The sequence below is a fragment of the Diospyros lotus genome, chromosome 12, assembly GCF_014633365.1.
Source record: "Diospyros lotus cultivar Yz01 chromosome 12, ASM1463336v1, whole genome shotgun sequence".
Taxonomy (NCBI): domain Eukaryota; kingdom Viridiplantae; phylum Streptophyta; class Magnoliopsida; order Ericales; family Ebenaceae; genus Diospyros; species Diospyros lotus.
In genome coordinates, this window is record NC_068349.1 from 2,434,581 (window position 1) to 2,457,378 (window position 22,798).

The 22,798-nt window shown below is 30.1% G+C and overlaps 1 protein-coding gene across 2 annotated transcripts; it reads left to right on the forward strand.

The window, feature by feature from the left end:
* The first annotated feature begins 10,535 nt into the window (after positions 1-10,535).
* On the forward strand, positions 10,536-13,643 carry LOC127786735 (protein NRT1/ PTR FAMILY 5.2-like). Of its 2 annotated transcripts, none has more exons than XM_052314361.1 (4): positions 10,536-10,715; positions 11,372-11,589; positions 11,694-12,259; positions 12,390-13,643. In XM_052314361.1, the coding sequence occupies exons 1-4, from the start codon at positions 10,664-10,666 to the stop codon at positions 13,252-13,254; spliced, it is 1,701 nt and encodes a 566-aa protein (XP_052170321.1). In that variant the 5' UTR covers positions 10,536-10,663; the 3' UTR covers positions 13,255-13,643. The 2 variants fall into 2 exon arrangements, with proteins under 2 accessions (XP_052170321.1, XP_052170320.1); XM_052314360.1 differs by having other exon boundaries at positions 10,542-10,741; positions 12,390-13,633.
* The last annotated feature ends 9,155 nt before the right edge of the window (positions 13,644-22,798 follow it).

Consider the following 22,798-nt stretch of genomic DNA (forward strand, 5'->3'; position numbering starts at 1 on the left):
TTTCACCTGTGTGCCTGGGTGCGCGGTCGGGGGTGGTTATAGATAAAAGTGTGCAATCGATTATAATCAAATTGAATCGATTGAAAATCAATAATCAAATCGAATTGAATCGAGATATATAACCGGATTGAATTGATTGAATCATCTCAACTAATCGAAATAACTGAAATTGAACTAATTGAATTTTGACCCGTTGTAATCAAACCGAAATCGAACTAAAATTCTTACTTAAAAAAAACCCGACTCAAACCTAATTAAGGAGGGTTGGGTTGTCGGTTCGATTCAGTTTTTCGGTTAATAATACCAAAAAAATAGAACCAAAATTATTGGGAGAAATAATCGAACCGAACTAAAGCTAATAATCGAATCAAACTAAATATTCAAAAATCTTGAGAGCAATAACCGAATTGAACTACTACCGGTGAAAAATTGAACCGAACTAACCAAACTCTAGTCGGTTCGATTTATCTGAACTTTTGCTCACCCCTAGCAGTATCGGTCCTGAATTTTTTAGAGCCCAAGGCAAAAGTAAAAATTAGGCCCCCATATATATATATATATTTAAATTTAGTGATCAACTCATTCTTATTTTTCAATCAAGATCTAATCTCTCCAAATTAACTAAAAATTTAACATTCGAGTCAAATAAATTATATCGATTCAAACTTTAATATATTAAAATTTAGAATAAAAGGTTACAATATATAAACAAGATGAATACTTATAACAATTTAATAAGTCTTTTTTCATCTACCAAAAAAAAAAAAAAATTTTCTCTACACATTGAATGGCTAAAACAAAAATAAATTCTTTTACAATATAAAAATATATTCTTAGTCTAAGCGGACTTCAAGTCCGCTTAAGTCCACCCAACATTGCTGGGGTTTAGGGTCTTTTTTTTTTTTTAATATTTAATTAATTAATAATTATAATAATATAATACAATACTTGTAAGGCCTGCTTCCGAATACTCGAAAGAAGGTCCTTACATGGATGATATAGAACAAAACTGAACTCAACTCATTTCATTTCTAGCAGCGGAAATTTAATAAGATTTAATTACATTCCCAATTTCTCATAACTCTAGGCTTGATGGCCATACAAAATAATGTGAGGCTCAAATGCCATAACATAATAAATTTTCACTATTACAAACCTCACCAAATCACTAACTAGGATCTTTAAAGCTAGGACGCGTCTCCGTACACCACTATCCCTGGGTTGCAGTCCTATTGGACTCGCCCCCAATAACCGTCTTTCCTTTACCTGGAATGGCAAAGAGATCAAGTGAGCCACAAGGCTCAGCAAGTTCGAGAAACAAAGAACAAAATATATGATTCAAGAACACGATGACACCAAGAAGAGTAATCAAGGACTCCACAATATATACAAGATTCATAATTCATGAATTATCAATTCAACTCAATATATCATCTCACCATGTATCCCTATGCAAATGTGCATAAAATTTCAATGTCATTATAAATTCTCACAGGCTCGCAAGCCATCAATCAATACATGCAAGAGTGCATCATTTCATTATCAATATCAATTTTTTTCCGGCTCTCAAGCCATAAATCAATGCATGCAAAAGTGTATAAGTTTCATAGAATCTCACAAATAAATATGGAGCCAACCTGTCGGGCTATGGCCACCTCGTCCCGCGCCAAGTGCTTTAGGGTATCCTTTCTCCCTCCGCGCAAAATAATAGGTGCGCAAAACATATATATATATATATATATATATGAAACCTGTACATGTATGCATCATGTATGCATTTGCCAACCACATGTATTTAAATTCCTGATTCTGCAATATTCATGCTGTTAACATCACTTACCCATACCGGGTATTTCCCCCATTATCAAATAAATTCAACATATCTTACTTCATAATGTTTACCACATTCAAGATGTAATTTATGACACAAAAATGCTTAATGTAATTTACAACACAAGAATACTTCTTTGAGAGATGCTATTTAATATTAAGTCTCGATTCGCCAGTTGAGGAGTATTATAAATTTAATAACTATTATTCCCATCATATGATTGTTGTGATTTCATTTAACCAGTGATAGTATGCATTTACTTGCATTCATGCTCATAGCTCAAATTCATTATTCGACCCCATGCAATCAAATGACCACACCACGTGAAATTGCTGACCAAACATAATCCTGAAATTTTCCTAAGGTAATGGACCAAATAGAACGTTTTTTGAAAATGTCTTCAACTTGAAAAACTAACTCCCGGTAATTTGATTACTAGCATTTATTGTTGTAAAAATGATTTTTAATGAATTTTTCAAGAAACGGAAACTATGTATTTCGATGGTGGTAAAATTGCAAATTCATGGATTTGTACTAAAACCAAAATTCTAACTTTTTATTTTTATGGATTTTGATTTTTTTGATATTTTTATTGAATCCAAATGGGGGGTACTTTCTTATTTACATTTATGTATTAAAGTAAAGGAAAGTAAAATATAAATTAGGGAAAATGCAAACATTTACTTAAGTTAAGGAAAGGTAAATAAACAGGGTGAGAGCTGATAGCTCTCATTCAAAGGCATATGGGATGAGCTCGGGAACAGCTCGAGATCTTTAGGTCGCCGCTTACGAAGAGAGCTCAAGAGAGCTCGCGAGAAGGCCAAGCGAACGAGCTCGAGGTCATGAACGAGCTCGCGGTCAAGGGTTGAGCAAGAGCTCGCTGGACGGGCTTGAGGTCAGGCACGCGGCAAGAGCTCGCGGCCAAGAGCTTGCGAGATGAGCTCGCTGGACGGGCTTGAGGTCAAGCGCGCGGCAAGAGCTCGCGGCCAAGAGCTTGCGAGATGAGCTCGCGAGGACGAGCGCGCGATCAAGCGGTCAGGGAGCATATAGGTGTGAGCTCGCGGCAAAGAGCTGGAACGAGCTCGCGGAAAGAACTGGAACGAGCTCGCTAGAACATCAATGAAGCTGAACGTGTATATATATATAACTGGGTTTGTCGAACAAAACAGGGGCATTCAAATGACTGTTTAAGCATGAATATATGATGGATTAGCTAGGGTATTTACAAGTGGGTCTCATATATGGGTGAAAAGTATATATTTATTTCCAGTTCAGCTTTTGCTGTTTGATGCGAGACCCCCAAATACCTCAATAAAATCATTTGAATGGACTGAGCATTTTACATTCAAACACAACACATATACATATAAGAAGCATTTGGATCAGCGAGCTCATTCAAAGGTGTTACACTCACAGATATATATATATATATACATTGAACACTGCTTCTTTGGATGCAGAACGAACAGAGGTTCTCATCCTCACCTAGCTATATAAAATGCCATTCACGAAGAAAGCTTGGGGTGAAAACAAACCCCATTTTGAGACCTCAAAAAGACTCCAACAGATACCCAGATTCACAGACTCAATGAACTCTAGCAGAGAGTGAACCATACGCAGCAACAAGCGTATAAATATATTTTATACATGTCTATATATATATAACCCCTCACAGTGAGTAAAATGAAGAGACTAACAGGGGGAACTTGCACGAGAAAATAAATAACAAGGGAGCTCGCACTGAAAATTAAGAGAGAGAGTAAGAAGAACTTGCCTGATAACTTTGCTACGCAGAAAAATCCTCCCTTCCTGAAGCTGCTATCAACTCAGACCAAAATACCAGCAACCAGGAGGGAAAATGGGAGATAAGGAGAAGAAGTCTTAGATAGGAAAGGAGAGTACGCACAAGAGAAAAGGTCTCCACTGCAGATGAAACATGAAGAGGGCAATGCGCAGTCTGCACCTGCAACTTTGTCCAAATGACCTGATTGCCCTTCACCTTTACAATGGTCAAATGGAAGACCAAGGGCACTATTGACATTTGATGGCTAATTTATTTTATTATGACTTTCTTTCAAAAATTTCAAATCTCATTCCCCAATTGGGCTCAGCCCATACCTTGGGCCATTCCATGGCCCAACTCATTAATCCAAATGAATTATCATAATCCAAGCCAATTCATAATATAATTAAAAATTTTGAACACATCACAATGGCCCAATTTATTTGGACTTTTCCCACATTGATGGATCCCAATTAAATAGGCTACAAAATTCTTATTTCCACTTACTCTTTATTCCAATAAACAAGGGGGAATATTTTCAACCCTCAATTAATTAAAGCAAAAATTTTTGAACCCAAAATAAAATACCCAAAAACGTCTAGACCCCATGACGGGTCATTACAATACTAGTCGATCACCCATGCAATGCATGGATATTGTAAAAAAAACAAAATCGTTAAAGCAAAAGTTGTATAATTTAGTAGTTACAATAAATGAAAATCACAATAAATAAGTAAAAAATAAAAAAAATAATCGTGTTACAATAACGAGAATACAACAAAAGGATTACAAATTTTGAAAGATTTCCTTATATACATTCAAGGGTAGACGGACAATAAAAAACACATAACTCTATCCCGAAATCATGTAAAAAATAAACCTAAATTAACATGTAATACAATAAGCAATGCGTAAAAAAATACAAAAATTACACGATAACAGTAAAAAGGAATAAACGATAACCAACCTCTTTATAATAAAATATGTATTCAAGAGTAGACTTTTTTTTTTTTTAATTTTCACGTGTATTTGTCTTATATGTGCGTACCACACGAATCCTCAAGGCTTAATTTTTCCTAGTTGCATTCATATCACTCACTTGACAGAATAATGGTGCTATGTTACACCAGAAGACCAAACTGGATAAAAAAATATAATTAAAATTTACTAAATAAAAGTACATAAGAAGAGAAAATTTAAGAAGAAGAATTGAGAAAGGAGAAGAGAGGAAATGGAAGGGTTGAACAGGAATGAAGAAGAAGAAAAGAGAGAGATATTTGTTTTCTTTTATTATTTTTTCTTTCTTCAAATTTTCTTATTTCTCTCAATTTATCAAATCACATGTCACCATTAAGTTTCCTTTTTTTTTCCCACGCTTTGCCACACAATCCGAATCTTACTTAACATAATTTTCAAAATACAAATTTAATTTGTATTTAATTTCCCTAAGTCCAACATATAGCACATCTTCGGAGTAGACCAATGGGAAAAAGGAGAATTAAATAAATGACACTAATCAATTAAGTTGAAAAATAAAATTATGACATTTAAAATTATAAAAAATAAATTTAAATTAATTAAATTGTATGTAAAATAAAGATAATTTAAATAATCAATTAATTATAGAAATAATAATAATCAAATTTTCAAAATTGATTATCCATACATGACTTTATATATTTCTCCCAATAATTAATTACCACATTTAAGATAGATCGAATTTTTAAAGAAGTAAAAAAAAAATTAAAAAATAAAATTATAACATTTAAGTTATATTTAAAATTATAAGAAAATAAATTTAAATTAATTAAACTATATATAAAATAAAGATAATTTAAATAATCAATTAATTATAAATGGTAATAATCAAATTTTCAAAATTGATTATTTATGACTTTACATGTTTCTCCTGACAATCAATTACCACATTTAAGATAGGTCAAATTTTAAGAAAGTAATAAAAAATAAAGTTAAAAAGTAAATTATAATATTCAAATTATATATAAAATTATAATATTTAAAAATATAAAAAATAAATTTAAATTAATTAAACTATATATAAATTAAGAATAATTTAAATAATCAATTAATTATATAAATGATAATAATCAAATTTTCAAAATTGATTATCCATATATAACTTTACATATTTCTCTGACAATCAATTACCACATTTAAGATAGATCAAATTTTTAAGAAAGCAACAAAAAAAATAAAGTTAAAAAATAAAATTATAATATTTAAGTTATATATAAAATTATAACATTTAAAATTATAAGAAAATAAATTTAAATTAATTAAACTACATAAAATAAAGATAATTTAAATAATGAATTAATTATATAAATAATAATAATAAAAAATTTAAAATTAATTATACATACATGACTTTACAAATTTCTCCTAACAATTAATTATCACATTTAAGACATGTCACATTTTTAAGAAAACAATAAATAAAAATAAAGTTAAAAAATAAAATTATAACATTTAAGCTATATATAAAATTATAACATTTAAAAATAAATTTAAAATAATTAAACTATATATAAAATAAAAATAATTTAAATAATCAATTAATTATATAAATGATAATAATCAATTTTTAAAATTGATTATCTATATATGACTTTATATATTTCTCTTGACAATCAATTACTACATTTAAGACAACTTAAATTTTTAAGAAAGCAACAAAAAAAATAAAAATAAAAAATAAAATTATAATATTTAAATTGTATATAAAATTATAACATTTAAAATTATAAGAAAATAAATTTAAATTAATTAATTATATAAATGATAATAATCAAATTTTCAAAATTAATTATACATACATGACTTTATATATTTCTCCTAATAATTAATTATCACGTTTAAGACATGTCACATTTTTAAGAAAATAGTGAATAAAAATAAAGTTAAAAAATAAAATTATAACATTTAAGTTATATATAAAATTATAACATTTAAAATTATAAAAAAATAAATTTAAAATAATTAAACTATATATAAAATAAAGATAATTTAAATAATCAATTAATTATATAAATAATAATAATCAAAATTTTAAAATTGATTATTCATATATGACTTTACATATTCCCTCTAGCAATTAATTATCACATTTAAGACATGTCACATTTTTAAGAAAGTAATAAAAAAATAAAGTTAAAAAATAAAATTATAACATTTAAAATTATAAAAAAATAAATTTAAATTAATTAAACTATATATAAAATAAAAATAAAATAAAAAATTTACTTGGCAGTCGGTATTCGACAGTATTACTTGATATCTCAAAATTTCTTCCGATTTTAAAAAAGTGTCATTTTTCTGTAATTTATTTCAATTAAAATTTTATGTTAATATTTAAAAATTAATAATATAGATTAGATCTTGTCTCTTCATATACCAGCATACTTACACATTCTCCAAATATTATTCAACCATAAAAAAATCATTTACGTGTTCCAAAAACTACACGTTTTTCATAAATCTAGACTTAATTAATAACCTATAAAAATTCTATTTCGGGTAAGCAAAAAAATTAAAAAATATAATAAAATATCAAAATAGTAACTGGAAATGGGTGGGAAAAATTTTGACGGCTGTCTAAGTTATATATAAAATTATAACATTTAAAATTATAAAAAAATAAATTTAAAATAATTAAACTATATATAAAATAAAGATAATTTAAATAATCAATTAATTATATAAATAATAATAATCAAGATTTTAAAATTGATTATTCATATATGACTTTACATATTCTCTCTAGTAATCAATTATCACATTTAAGACATGTCATATTTTTAAGAAAGTAATAAAAAAATAAAGTTAAAAAATAAAATTATAACATTTAAAATTATAAAAAAATAAATTTAAATTAATTAAACTATATATAAAATAAAAATAAAATAAAAAATTTACTTGGCAGTCGGTATTCGGCAGTATTACCTGATATATCAAGATTTCTCTCGATTTAAAAAATCTCATTTTTCTGTAATTTATTTTAATTAAAATTTTAAGTTAATATTTAAAAATTAATAATATAGATTAGATATTGTCTCTTCATATACCAGCATACTTATAAATTCTCCAAATATTATTCAACCATAAAAAAATCATTTACGTGTTCCAAGAATTACACATTTTTCATAAATCTAGACTTAATTAATAACCTATAAAAATTCTATTTCGGATAAGCAAAAAAAATTTAAAAATATAATAAAATATCAAAATAGTAACTGGAAATAGGCGGGAAAAATTTTGACGGCTGTTTTGTTATAATATATATATAGATTTACTAAAAATATTTTGGACCCCTGAATAATGGGCCCAGGGCGATCGCACTAACTGCCCTGGTTCAAGGCCGAGCCTGAGCCCTAGTTATAGGGAAGGTGTGATGATCTCGATCAAAGATTATTGCGTACTGGAGATCCCTTGATCTCCCACTATAAAAAAAAAAAAAATTTTTTTTACTACAATCGATGAACGATTGCTTATTTTAAATAAAAAATGCTATTTAAACCCTCAGTGGTGACATTTATGTGGCTTGTGCATTTATGTGTTACACATTTGTATTAAGGTGTCATAAAATATAATATATTAATAAAATATTTTTTTAAAACACCTTTTATGTATTTTATTTAAAAATAAAAATTAACACAACAACAACATATTCTTGGAAAAGTAATTAATTTATCAAATAATTGTATCACTATATGTTGAATTATTTAATTTAAAATTTTGTCTAAAAATATTAAAAAATAAGCTCTAACCAACAGATATCACCCAATAAATTTTCATTAATTTTTTTTACACAGATGTAATACAGATCACTTCTCTAGTTATGATACATAAAAACGTCTCGAGGGTACGGATTTAGCATTTTTGAAACATTTTCTATATCAAAAAGTCAAGAAACACCACAAATTTTTTTTTATATTATTTTTATAATTTTAAAAATATTTCAAGACCGTTTCGGATATTAAAAAAATATCTGAAAGGTATTTATTCAGTAATTATGTAAGATTAAAGGAAGGGAGTTTAATTTGACTGAAAGGTCTTGTCATTAGAGGTTGCATCACCTTGTCACGCTTGAATTAAAATAAAGTATTGTGGGACATAATCGTAAGGGTTGGTAGAAATTTTATTTATTTAAAATTATTCAGTTGACTTTAAAAGATGCTTTTTTTAATTTATAATTTTATTAATACTTTTATTAACCTTCCAGAAGTATCGTTCCAAACTTTTTCTCTATGAAAATTTAAACTTAAGTAAATTCCTGTTAAAGATTAAAAAAGTTCTAGTTATGTCCTTTTGATTCTTTTTAATGTTAATAGAAAATTTAATAAAAAGTGCAAATATATGATGACCTACCTTAAATTAATCCGAAACATAAATTTTAGATCACCTCAAAATATATAATCTACAATAAAAACACTTTTTAATGATACTTGACAATGCACATCGACACTTACATTTAAAAACATTAGCAAAATTCTTTATTGATGTCATTTTGCTTTCAATTTTAACTTATCTCGTAGCCATGTAAATGCACGCCAACCCTTGTATTTTAAAACGTTGGCAAAACCCTCTATTGATATCGTTTTGCTTTGAGTTTTAACATGTTATTTTTTAAGAATATTGATCGATGCTTAGAAATAATAGTAAATCTTTAAAATTTTAAAACTTTTGTGTTAGATGACATTTTTTTTCTAAATATCATCAATCGATAAGGAAACAACGTTGAGAAAAACCACAAATCTTATACATATTGATGATAGTGACCACAAATAGCATTGACTTAATTACACTTATCAAATAAATATAAGTTTTAGTTGGGCATCAATTTGAATAAATTTACGAGGTGATGACAATTCAATGGAACCTTCTGCCCTGGCTTGCGTGACCAATTCTCTTAACTTTGGAAGCTTCTAAGACATAAAATTTTGAAGTAATTATCCAAAGTAACACCGCCGCCCATAAAAAAATAATAGTGAAACTCTGGCCATCACTCTTTGAGTGCCCATCACACGTTGTGAACCACACTGGCCAAATGTCTATACGTTGTGAAAGAGTTCTACTATAAGGTAGAAAGTCTTAGAGAGAGACTTACATGATAGAATTGTAAAGACCAAAATACACTGGTCAAAAATATCAATTTTTAAGAGATGCCATTGTCAGCTTTCGTCTCTCTATTCTCTCATTTCTCCCATGGTTATGCGAGTCGTACCTCACCTCGCAGCCTATTGCTGGATGCAGCGATAGGCGATGAGCCGACGAGATGAGGCGCGACTAGGTGATGATGCTAGTAATGAGGCAAGGCGAGACATGGCGGTCAACGGTCGTGCAACCATAAGAGAAGGGAGAAAGGCAAGGGTTGAGCGCGTGACCATGAGAGAAGGGAGAGAGTAGAGAGGTGAAGGCTAGGCAGGGGTAATTTTATCTTTTTACCCCCTTTTGATAATCTCGTTGGTCACATTCTTTGGCTCCCGAGACTTATCCTGCTGTGAAATTGGTTGGTTAGAAGTGTAATTAGGATGAATCAAAGTTGATGGTGGCACAGGGGTGAAAGTTAACAGTGAATTTATGAGTTTGGTCTTTAAATCTTATTAGCATCAACATGCACATACATACATACATACATACATACATAAACATGCATACAAATACGCATTAAAAAAAAGTAATTTTTAATGTAAAATGTCTTACGTCCAAACAAGCGAAGCCTTGCGTTCACAGCGAACTACCCCAAGGAGGGTAGATGGTATGTATGTATCTTGTCACTGACTTATTTGCAAATGTAAATAATTAGAGAGAAGAAAGATGGGAAAGAGACACGTAAATGTACTAAACAAATTTCATAATCATCATTTAATTAAGACTAATTAACTGCAAGGGAAAGGTCTTATACATAGTTGGCCCGCTTTGGGGAGCTTTTAATCCTTCTATTATTAATTAATCTCGATCCCTTCTTTTAGCCAGCTGCAGGATGGCCGGGAAGGTAGAGGAGGAGAAGAAGGAAGACTGCACCAAGGATGGAACAGTGGATCTCAAGGGCAGCCCAGTCCTCAGATCACAGACTGGGAGGTGGAGAGCTTGTTCTTTTATTGTTGGTAATTTATTTATTTTTTTTCCTTTCATTCATTGATCTTCGTCATCTCTATTAACAACTAGCGGTGATTAGCATCGCAAATGAATTGAGCCGTTCGCGAGTGAGTGGCTAGACGTTTGTCTCGAGAAAAGCTTGTTCATTAACATAAACAAATTGAATTTGAGTTTAATTTTAAAATTCAAATTGTAAATAGATTGAGATTGAACTCAGTAAAATTCACAAATCATTAAATTTCACAAATATATTCGATTAGAGCTTTGTAAATATTAATAGGTTCGATTAAAAGCTGTAATCATGCTCGATTAGAAGTTTATGAATAGTTTATGAATAAATTCATTTATAAATATACCTTTTAATCAACTGACATTTGAACTCGAGTTTGAGCCTAGAAAATTGCGCAACGTGAGATTGGCTTGACTTAGTTTCACTGCAACGCTAGAGATAATTTTGTTATTAAGAAAGATTCTCTTAGCAGTCCAAACATCCGAAGGGAGTTTAGATTCAAGAATCATTTTTACTTTATATGTTTTGAGTTGAGAGGCATGCAGAGTTGAGTCCAACCACTCTTATAATTTAGTCATCGATGGTGGCACTTTTGCTTGGGTACAAATAGTGATGTTTTGCAGTGCAGGGTACGAAGTGTTTGAGAGGATGGCATACCATGGAATCACAACAAATTTGGTGGTGTACTTGACCAATAAACTTCACGAGGGCACAGTGAAATCATCCAACAATGTCACCAACTGGGTGGGCACTGTTTGGCTGATGCCTTTGTTGGGTGCTTATATTGCAGATGCCCATCTTGGCCGCTACTGGACTTTCATCATTTCATCCATTATTTACCTTGTGGTTCGTGTCCAGTTAATTAGTCAAAACTTTGTAATTTCCCGGTCATCCCACAAATTATTATTTTCTCTGTTTTATTGACACTCTTTGCTCCCTTGATGAGACAGGGAATGTGCTTATTGACACTGGCAGTCTCAGTGCCGGCCTTGAGACCACCGTCGTGTGGGCATGGGGTGGTGGATTGCGAAAAGCGAGCCTCCAAGCTACAACTTGGCGTTTTCTTTTGTGCCTTGTACATAATAGCACTGGGCACGGGTGGTACCAAGCCCAACATCTCCACCATGGGGGCTGACCAGTTTGACGACTTTGAGCCCAAGGAGAGGGCTCAGAAGCTCTCATTCTTCAACTGGTGGATGTTTAGTATTTTCTTTGGGACCCTCTTCGCCAACACCTTCTTAGTGTACATACAGGACAATGTGGGTTGGGCTGTGGGCTACAGCCTACCAACAGTGGGTCTTGCCATCTCCATACTGGTGTTCATCGTGGGCACACCCTACTATAGGCACAAGACCCCTTCTGGGAGCCCTTTGACTAAGATGGCTAAGGTGTTGGTGGCCGCAAGTAAGAAGTGGAAGGTGGTCGTCCCAAATGACCCGAAAGAGCTCCAGGAGCTCAGCTTGGAGGAATATTCCATCTCCGTCAAGTACAGAATCGACTCTACCCCCTCGTTAAGGTAAAGTATTGTATTGTTAGGAATCTCTAGATAGCTAGTTGGCTAAACTCTAGTTACGGACAACTCTTCCTCAAGTATATATCCTCTGCATGTGGTTTTTGTAACCTACAATGAACTGCCATGCTTGCAGATTTCTTGACAAGGCCGCAGTGAAGAGTGGATCGAGCTCGCCATGGAGCCTATGCCCAGTGACACAAGTGGAAGAAACCAAGCAAATGCTGAAAATGATCCCAATTCTGGTTGCCACCTTCATCCCCAGCACCATGCTCGCGCAAACACAAACCCTCTTCATCAAGCAAGGCACGACGCTTGAAAGAAGCATGGGTCCCCACTTCAAAATCCCGCCTGCTTGTCTCAGTGCCTTCGTCACCATCTTCATGCTCATCACCATCGTCGTCTACGACCGGTTCTTCGTGCCGGCGATCCGCCGGTACACGAAGAACCCTAGAGGGATCACGATGCTGCAGAGGCTGGGAATTGGGCTGGCCTTGCACGTGGTCGTCATGCTCACCTCCTTCTTAGCGGAGAGGACGAGGTTGAGCGTAGCCAGGGAAAATGGGATCACCGAGAAAAACCAGATTGTGCCGCTGAGCATCTTCATCTTGCTGCCTCAGTTCGCCCTGATGGGGGTGGCCGATAACTTCGTGGAGGTGGCGAAGCTGGAGTTCTTCTACGACCAGGCGCCGGAGGGAATGAAGAGCCTCGGCACCGCCTATTTCACCACCAGCCTAGGAGTGGGGTATTTTCTGAGCAGTTTTCTTCTATCGACTGTGGCGAAAGTCACCAGAAAGCATGGCCACAAAGGCTGGATCTTGGACAATCTGAATCAATCTCATTTGGACTACTATTACGCATTTTATGCTGTTTTAAGCATTCTAAACTTTCTCTACTATCTAGTGGCCGCAAAGCTCTTCGTTTACAACGTCGATGTGGACAAACAACGAGCAGAAGAGTTGAAGGACGCCATTAATCTGCAGAACGATGGGCCAAGCTGATGAATCCCTTTTCTTTTTTTGTTATTTTTTCTTTCAAGTTCATATTTCAAGATAAAGAGATTGATTATGTTTCTCCTTTTCTTTTTCCTGATATCATGTAACTTTTGTATTTTTTATGTATTACTTATTGTATTACATGTTAATTTAGATTTATTTTTTACGTGGTTAATTATGTGCTTTTAACTATTAGTTTTTTTAAATTGTTTTGGGTACATTAGTGTTGTTTTCTTTCTTTTATTATTTTAAGCTTTCTTTTATTATTTTAATTTTCTTTTATATTTTATGTGTTTTTGTTATTTGACTACATATTATTTTAGTTTTTTTTCCTTTTAAATATTTTTCATGTTCTGTATATGTGCTCTTAATCGTTTTTGTAATTTCTTTATTTTGTGTGGATTAGCGTTGTTTTTTGTATTACAGAATATTTTTTGTAATTTTTTGAATTTTTTTTTATATATTAGTGTTGTTTACTTTGATGCATATGTATTATAGAATATTTTCTTTAATTTTTATGGATTCTGTTGTTTAATCTTTATTTCATATAGATTAGTGTTATTTATTTACTGTTTTCTTAAGTTTCTTTGGGTATGGATTATATGTTTTTAGTTGTTGGTGGTGTTTTTTTTTCCCTACTTTATTTAGTTTCTAGAGATTACTATTATTTCTTTTGATACATGTGTGTTACTATTATTTTATTTAATTCTACGGATTCTGTAAGTTAGTTTTAAGCCCCTTTTTTGGGCGCTCTTTTTCTGGTTCGAGATGTGTGCTTTAAGTTATTCACTAATTTTTTTTTTTTAATATTCAATGCAGTTTCTGTTTTTGCCTGTTTTCATTGATTTTTTTTTTTAAATGGTTTAGTTAGATTTGAAGTTATTATTTACCTTTTTATTTGTTAATTAATGTTTCTATTATCCGCAAAATTCCTTAATCTATGATTTTTTTGTAGGGTGGGAGCATTCATGCCATTGTTAGGCAAGCGTTGAATCGAATTTTTAAGCCATTGCTCAAAGAAGGAAATCTATATGTTGTGCGCAGCTTCGTCATTGTTGCCTCAAACAACATGTTCAAGAATCAAGACGACGACTCACAAATACAAAATCTTTTTCCAAAACAATACACAAGTTGTTGAATTTTTTGATGACAAATTTCCTAATCAAATATACATGTTCAAACCTTTTAAGGAATTCCTTGCATTGACTGAAAAAAATAATACCGAGTTATTTGGTAGGCTTCGATGATTATTTTACTATAGGGAATCATCTTAATCTATTTTATGTGTGATCATTCGTTTAATTATTGATGATACATTTTTTCTTTTATTACCATACCTAATTGGTGAAGTAGTTGCTCGAGAGAAACTTAAGACTAAGGAAATATCTAGACAAAAGACTAATTTAATTAACATTGTGGTTTAGGATGCCGAGTTAGATCTCCATCTGATTGTTTTATTCTAGTCGATTTAATTATTTTTTTCTGGTATTTTCTGTTCCTTGATCTTAGTTATTTTTATCTTATCGGAGGAATGGACTACCATGTACCTTATGTGTAACAACCCGCCTTCTTGGGTATGTTATGCCTTAGGAAATTTGGTTAAAATTTTTTTTTTGAACATTATTTTAAAATTCCCTAAGACCGTGTCTAGTGCCAGATGAGATATCTAGACTAAAAATAAATGCAAAGCGGAAGCTGAATCGAACCTGCTCATGCATAACTTAATAATCGTACATGGCATTTAATACAAGTTAATACATAAAGCGTTTGATGATGGAACAATATACATAAATCTTAAACTAATCATATTATAACATGGTACATTTATTCGCATTTTGATACCTCGTGCCACTACACATCACTATTCTCTGAATCATCTCTGCAAGTCCCGGCTGGAACGTTGAATATTCCAGGGGCGAACCCATGTTAGATGATGAATCATCTAAGTAAGGATACCAAATGCAATGCTATGAGTGTATGCAATGTCTTTCATCGTAGGTGTCAACTACACCCCTCATGCTGTCTATCATTTTAGCGGCCACCTCTTCGAAGCCGGGGTGTATGGGTGCACCCTTGATAGGCCAGCGATGTCAGTTCGTACTCCCTACAGCCTCATATGCATGTGATCAACAGTATCATTGTGCATGTATGCATTTCATAGTCATGCCATTGATGCAGCCTACATGACGGTTTCATATCATAGCATGCCAATATGATAAGAGCATTTACATTTATAACTGTATTAAATTTTGGTAGCATACTTACAGCTAATTTGTCTCGAACTACGTGCCAAGCGGCTATCCCTTAATCTCCTTGCTCACAAGGACACCTACAACATAGATTTATTTTTCCTTAAATATATTCTTAGCATTCTGGAATTTTCTTGGAATTTTCAGAATTAAAATTCTATTTTTCTTTATTTCTATAATAGAAAAATCTACTAAAATTACATAATAATTACCTAATATTTCATTTTATTCAATTTCTTTTCACTAATATTTCTTAAATATCACTTATAACATTCTGAAATTTTTCTTGGAATTTTCAGAATCAAAATTCTATTTTTCTTTATTTCTATAATAGAAAAATTCACTTAAATAATTAATAATTTTGGCATTTTCAAAAAATTGCTTTACCAATATACCACAAACAACATTTCAAATTTAATAGAAATTTTCAGAAATTTTTTTTTTTTTAATTTTCCTGGCGGGCGCGTGAGCCGCACGCACTTTCCCACTCGCGGGCGCATGCAGCTCAAGCGCCCGACTGGTTCTTCTTCTCCGGCGAGAGCTTCGCCGCCGGCCGGCCATTTAACCTCTAAACTCGATTTTTCTACTCCTAATCTCTAGATCTCGACATTACGAACACATTGATACAAAAATTACAAAAAAATAGGATTGAACTTACCTCGAATAGGCCGAATATCCCTCGGTTCCGGCGAGTCGCGCATTTTCCGGCGACGCTTCGATTTGCCTTCTCCTTTGCTCCGTTGGCCTCCAAATTCTCCAGAAACGAAGCCCACGTCTTGAAGATCAGAACCCCACTCTCCAATCTCACAAAATCACTCCCAATCGACTGATCTAGGCCTCGAAATTTTCGGATGGATTGGGCAGCGCGAACTTGGCTATTTATAGCCCATTTTCGACGTGCTTTGCTTCCCCATCGACGGCCACGCGTCCCAGAGGCCATTCCTCGGTCATATCAGCATTTAAATTCCCTCCTTTGCCCTCAAGAAACAATTTGCAGGCGCGGCCATGCTCTGGCCGCGCATTGCTCTGCAAATTCGATTTTTGGATTTTTTTTTTAATATTATGATTTTCATTAATTTTAAATCATATTATGATTTCATTTAATCCTTTTATTCATATTTATATATTTATTTATATTTTTCATAATCACACTTTAGGTAAATTTAATTAACTAATTTAATTACATACACCTAATAGATCATTTAACATAACTTAATTAAATTTATTTATAAAATTTAGGGTATTACATTATGGGGTGACTACGCATGTGAGATGCGTTCCCATTTGGATACTGCTAACAGAGAGCCAGTTGTGCTTATTATGCAGCTATGTCATGTGAAAAAAATATAATGGTCTTTATACTTTTATTTCTACAAGTTATTTTTGTTGATTTGATTTTTTTTATAATTTTCAAGTACATGTTTAAACCACATTTTTTATTGTAGAGATTATGGGGGGTTTGCAATACCTTTCATATAACTAAGGTGGTGGTGAATGCGCTGATTGATGAGATTAATGAGTTTTGTAAAAAGTATATTTTGTTTCTATTATAAAAGACTTCTCTAATGACAAATATATATATTTTTTTTGGTATGAAAAGAAAAGAAATGATGATTGCTAAGTGGATAATTCATGTTTTTTTTTTTTTTTTTTAAATGAACGTAAGCCTAATTGTTGATAAGAATGGGAGCTCTCAAAGAATTAATCATCTATCTTCATCATTAGTTTACACTATTATTGATGAGCTTGCCAGCCGGAATGGAGTCATAAAGACAATTAATCGACTAACTGAGACTGGGGAGGTAGCCTATGTTGAATTTATATTGCCTTGTTTTTGATAGCTTAATTTGTGTACTGACTTCTTTCCCTCAAAATTTTTAAATGTATTTTTTTTTTATTTCCTTCCTTAGAAGTTTTTGGGTACTTGCCATCATTGTTGCGGTTGAGACTGATTGAGAATGGTGTTACTTATCTTACAAAAAATGTCCTAAGAAAGTTAACTCTATTGGGAAAAAGTTCTACTGTGAGCGTTGTGACCGCTACGATAAGATGGGTTATGAAAGGTCATCTACATTCAATTGTCTTGTTTCAAGTTTTTTACCATGATGAACAGAGTACTAACAAATGTGCCTTGCGTTTAATTGAATTTTATGTCAGGTTCAAGCTCCAACTAAGGGTTGTTGACTGTAGTAGCGATGCAACCTTTTTGGCATGGGACCGTGAGTGTGTGGAATTGTTTGGAAAAACTGTGGCTGATGTAAACGATGAGTTGCATAAGGTACTGGTAAATGTGTATAATTTTTTCCCCAAACATGTGCTTGATTTTTTTGCATTTGCATTAAAACAACGTTCCTTTGTTGTTTCAGCAAGGGAATGAAAAAGGTATCTTGGTTGAGTTTGAGAATATTCGCAAATGTAGTGAAGTTTTTAGTGTGATGAAGTTGACAATTAACCCTAATTTGATCTCTAAGTGTGTGGATATGCTAGAGCAAGTCAGGTTAGTATAGTGTTTAAAGTTTTAAGGTTTGCAATGTGTTAAGAATTACTATGTGTTAAAATATGTTCTAATGTGTGATGCCCACCTTTCTCAATAGCAAGAGTCTGATCTTTATTTAAAGATTGAAAAGACCGAAATTGAGGAAAAGGCACTTAATCAATTTTAAGAATTTACTATCTATATTTGTAAAATAAGTTTGGGGGTTCCTAATATGTATGACGTAAGTACTAATCAATGACATTATATTATAGGTTTCTTCATTTAATGATGAGGTTATTACGTCGCTGAAATAGGGTCGTGAGTTATCAGATACATTGAAAAACTATGAAGGTTGTTCTGCCAAGAAGGCTCTCTTTGGTGATTTGTCGACTAATGCAACTAAGAAGGTTCAATCGATGATCAAGAAGGAGGATGACTGAAAAAAGTTTATTTGATTGATTTCAGATTACAATACTTTTTTTTGTTATGACATATTCCTAGAAAACTTTTGGGGTTGTTTTGTTAATTATTTCTGAATTTTATTTGTTGGCTTTTGTTATAATTTCGTATGCAAGGTACACTTGGTTTGCTGATTTTTTATTTCTAAATATTTTGGTTGTTGTTGGATTTATGTCTAGGCAATTTGTTTGATCTACATATTTTTTTGTTTTATTTAATTATTTAGTCAAGACAATCACTATCTCATGTGAGATTGTAATTGAAAAGACAAGTATTCATTCATGGACAATTGTATGTTGTTGTGTCAAGAGTCACAACGCGTGATGGATTGAGATACTGATTTGTGATAAAGACAGGTGACCAATGAATTCAACGACAAATGTAGTGTATAAGGATGTTTTTCAAAACCTGTAATTCTTTTGTTGTATGTTTGTTCATTTCTCATAATTACAACACAATTATTTTGTTTATTTTCTACTTTTTCGTTGTAATGTTCATTTGTTATAACTACTAAATTATACAATTTTCGCTTTAACGATTATTTTTTTTCTGCGATATTCGTGCATTGCACGGGTGATGCACTAGTTGAGATTTAAAAGAGTAACTCGAATCTAACTTCCAAATCTCAACTTGGAAATATACAAGTTAGATCTAATACTTTTATTTCCATTTAAATTCAAATTAGAGATTTTATTTTTTAATAATAGTTAATCTCGAGAATCTTAAAAAAGATCTCAAATCCCAACCATCTCGAGAATAGTCCCAATTATCACGCTTTCTTTCGTTTATATAAAGAAAAGATCCCTATATGTAAAATCATCGTACTACAACCTCTAACATTTTTTTTTTTGAATTTTATTTTTAACTTAAGTATTGAAGGCCATGCCGTGGGACTTAGACTCGTTTTTATTCTCTTACAAGTGCAAATTCCAAGATAATATTTCTTGATTGGGCTTACGTATCATCATCAACTAATTTAGTAATTTGACTGTTCTCAAAACTCAATTTATATAAACAATACAAAAAATATAAATAAAAATAATAATTTTGAGCACAAAAGAGAATGAAAAACAATTATTCAGAGACAAAAATGTAAATATACAACGAAGAATTGGAGGTAGAAGCCATAACAGACCTTTAACCGAAAAGTTGCAGAGAAATGAATGAGGCGTTTGAATGTTTTTTAAAATATTAATAAAATATTTTTTAAAATATCCTCTATATATCTTGTTTAAAAATAAAAATTAACGGCAAGAGCAACAACAACATATTCTTGCAATAATAATTAATTTCTTAAATAATTGTACCACTATACCTTGGATCATTTAATTTAAAATTTTGTCTAAAAATATTAAAAAATAAGTTCTAAGAACAACAGAAATGCTATGTTGCCCACTAAAACAGACAACATAACATTTGCCCGTCAACGAAAGAGACGTGGGCCCCTTGCATGTGGGGCCTATCACTGCTAAGAACAAATGTCACTAAATAAATTTTTATTAATTTTTTTGACATGAACATAGTTTAGACCATCTCTCTAATGCAGAGAAACCTCTTAAGGGTACGATTTGGATATTTTTGAAATATTTTTTATATTAAAAAGTTAAGAAATACCAAAAAAGCTTTTTAGATCGTGTTTATAATTTTAAAAGTATTTTGAAATTATTTTGTAATATTAAAAAATATTTAAAATATTTCGACACCGTTTCGGATATTAAAAAAATATCTGAAAGATGTTTATTCAGTAATTCTGTAAGATTAAAAGAAGGGAGTTTAATTTGACTAAAAGGCCTTGTCATTAGAGGCTGCATCACCTTGTCACGCTTGAATTAAAATAAAGTATTGGGGGACATAATCATAAGGGTTGGTAGAAATTTTATTTATTTAAAATTATTCAGTTGACTCTTTTTAGACTTAAAAACTCTTTAAAGGATTTTTTTTTTTAATTTTTAATTTTATTAACCTTCCAGAAGTATCGTTCCAAACTTTTTCTCTATGAAAATTTAAACTTAAGTAAATTTCCGTTAAGATTCAAAAGGTTTTAGGTACGTTGTTTTGATATTAATAAAACTAGTGGATCACCCATTTCATGGATATCGTAAAAAATAAAAAAAAATATTAAGGTGAAAGTTTTATAATTTAGTAGTTACAATAAATGAAAATCACAGTAAAGAAGTAAAAAATAAATAAAATAATCGTATTACAATCATAAAAATATAATAAAAAGATTACAGATTTTGAAAGATTTTTTTATATGTATTCAAGGGTAGATGAATAATTAAAAACACATAATTCTATCCCGAAACCAAGTAAAAAATAAACCTAAATTAACATGTAATAAATAAGTAATGCGTAAAAAATACAAAAATTACATAATAACAGGAAAAAAAAATAAACGATAACCAACCTCTTTATTCTGAAAAACGTCAAGGGTAGACGTTTGTTTTTTTGGATTTTCACGTGTATTTGTCTCATATGTGCATACCACACAAACTTTCAAGGCCTAATTTTTCTTAGTTACGTTCATATCACTCACTTGACAGAATAGTGGTGCTATATTATACCAGAAAACCAAACTGGGTAAAAAAAATATGGTTAAAATTTACTAAATAAAAGTAAAGAAGAAGAGAAAATTTGAGAAGAATAATCAAGAAATGAGAAGAGAGGAAATGGAAGGATTGAACGGGAATGGAAAGGAAGAAAAGAGAGAGATATTTACTTTCTTTTATTAATTTCTCTTCCTTCAATTTCTCTTATTCCTCTCAATTTATCAAATCACATACCATCATTAGTTTCTCTTTTTTCCCACATTTTACCACACAATTTGAATCTTACTCACTTAACATAACTTTCAAAACACAAATTTAATTTACATTTATTTTCTCCAAGTCCAACATATAGCACATCTTCAGAGTAGACTAATGGGAAAAATGAGAATTAAATAAATGACAATAATCAATTAAGTTGAAAAATAAAATTATGACATTTAAAATTATAAAAAAAAAATTTAAATTAATTAAATTGTATATAAAATAAAGATAATTTAAATAATCAATTAATTATATAAATAATAATAATCAAATTTTCAAAATTGATTATCCACATGACTTTACATATTTCTCCTAACAATTAATTACCACATTTAAGACATGTCAAATTTTTAAGGAAGTAAAAAAATAAAAAAATTAAAAAATAAAATTATAACATTTAAGTTATATATAAAATTATAATATTTAAAATTATAAGAAAATTAATTTAAATTAATTAAACTATATATAAAATAAAGATAATTTAAATAATCAATTAATTATATAAATGATAATAATCAAATTTTCAAAATTGATTATCCATGACTTTACATATTTCTCCTAACAATCAATTACCATATTTAAGATAGGTCAAATTTTTAAGAAAGTAACAAAAAAAAAGTTAAAAAATAAAATTATAATATTTAAATTATAACATTTAAAAATATAAAAAAAATTAAATTAATTAAACTATATATAAAATAAGAATAATTTAAATAATTAATTAATTATATAAATGATAATAATCAAATTTTCAAAATTGATTATCCATGACTTTACATATTTTTTCTGACAATCATTACCATATTTAAGACATATTAAATTTTTAAGAAAGCAACAAAAAAAAATAAAGTTAAAAAATAAAATTATAACATTTAAGTTATATATAAAATTATAACATTTAAAATTATAAAAAATAAATTTAAATTAATTAAACTATATAACATAAAGATAATTTAAATAATTAATTAATTATATAAATGATAATAATCAAATTTTTAAAATTAATTATACATACATGACTTTACATATTTTTCCTGACAATCAATTACCACATTTAAGACATGTCACATTTTTAAGAAAGAAACAAACAAAAATAAAGTTAAAAAATAAAATTATAACATTTAAGTTATATATAAAATTATAAAAAATAAATTTAAAATAATTAAACTATATATAAAATAAAGATAATTTAAATAATTAATTAATTATATAAATAATAATAATCAAAATTTTAAAATTAATTATCCATACATGATTTTACATATTCCTCGTACCAATCAATTATCACATTTAAGACAAGTTACATTTTTAAAAAAGCAACAAAAAAAAAAGTTAAAAAATAAAATTATAACATTTAAGTTATATATAAAATTATAACATTTAAAATTATAAAAAAATAAATTTAAATTAATTAAACTATATATAAATATAAAAAATAAAAAATTTACTTGTTAGTCGGTATTCAACAATATTACCTAATATCTCAAGATATCTCCCGATTTAAAAAAGTTTCATTTTTCTGTAATTTATTTTAATTAAAATTTTATGCTAATATT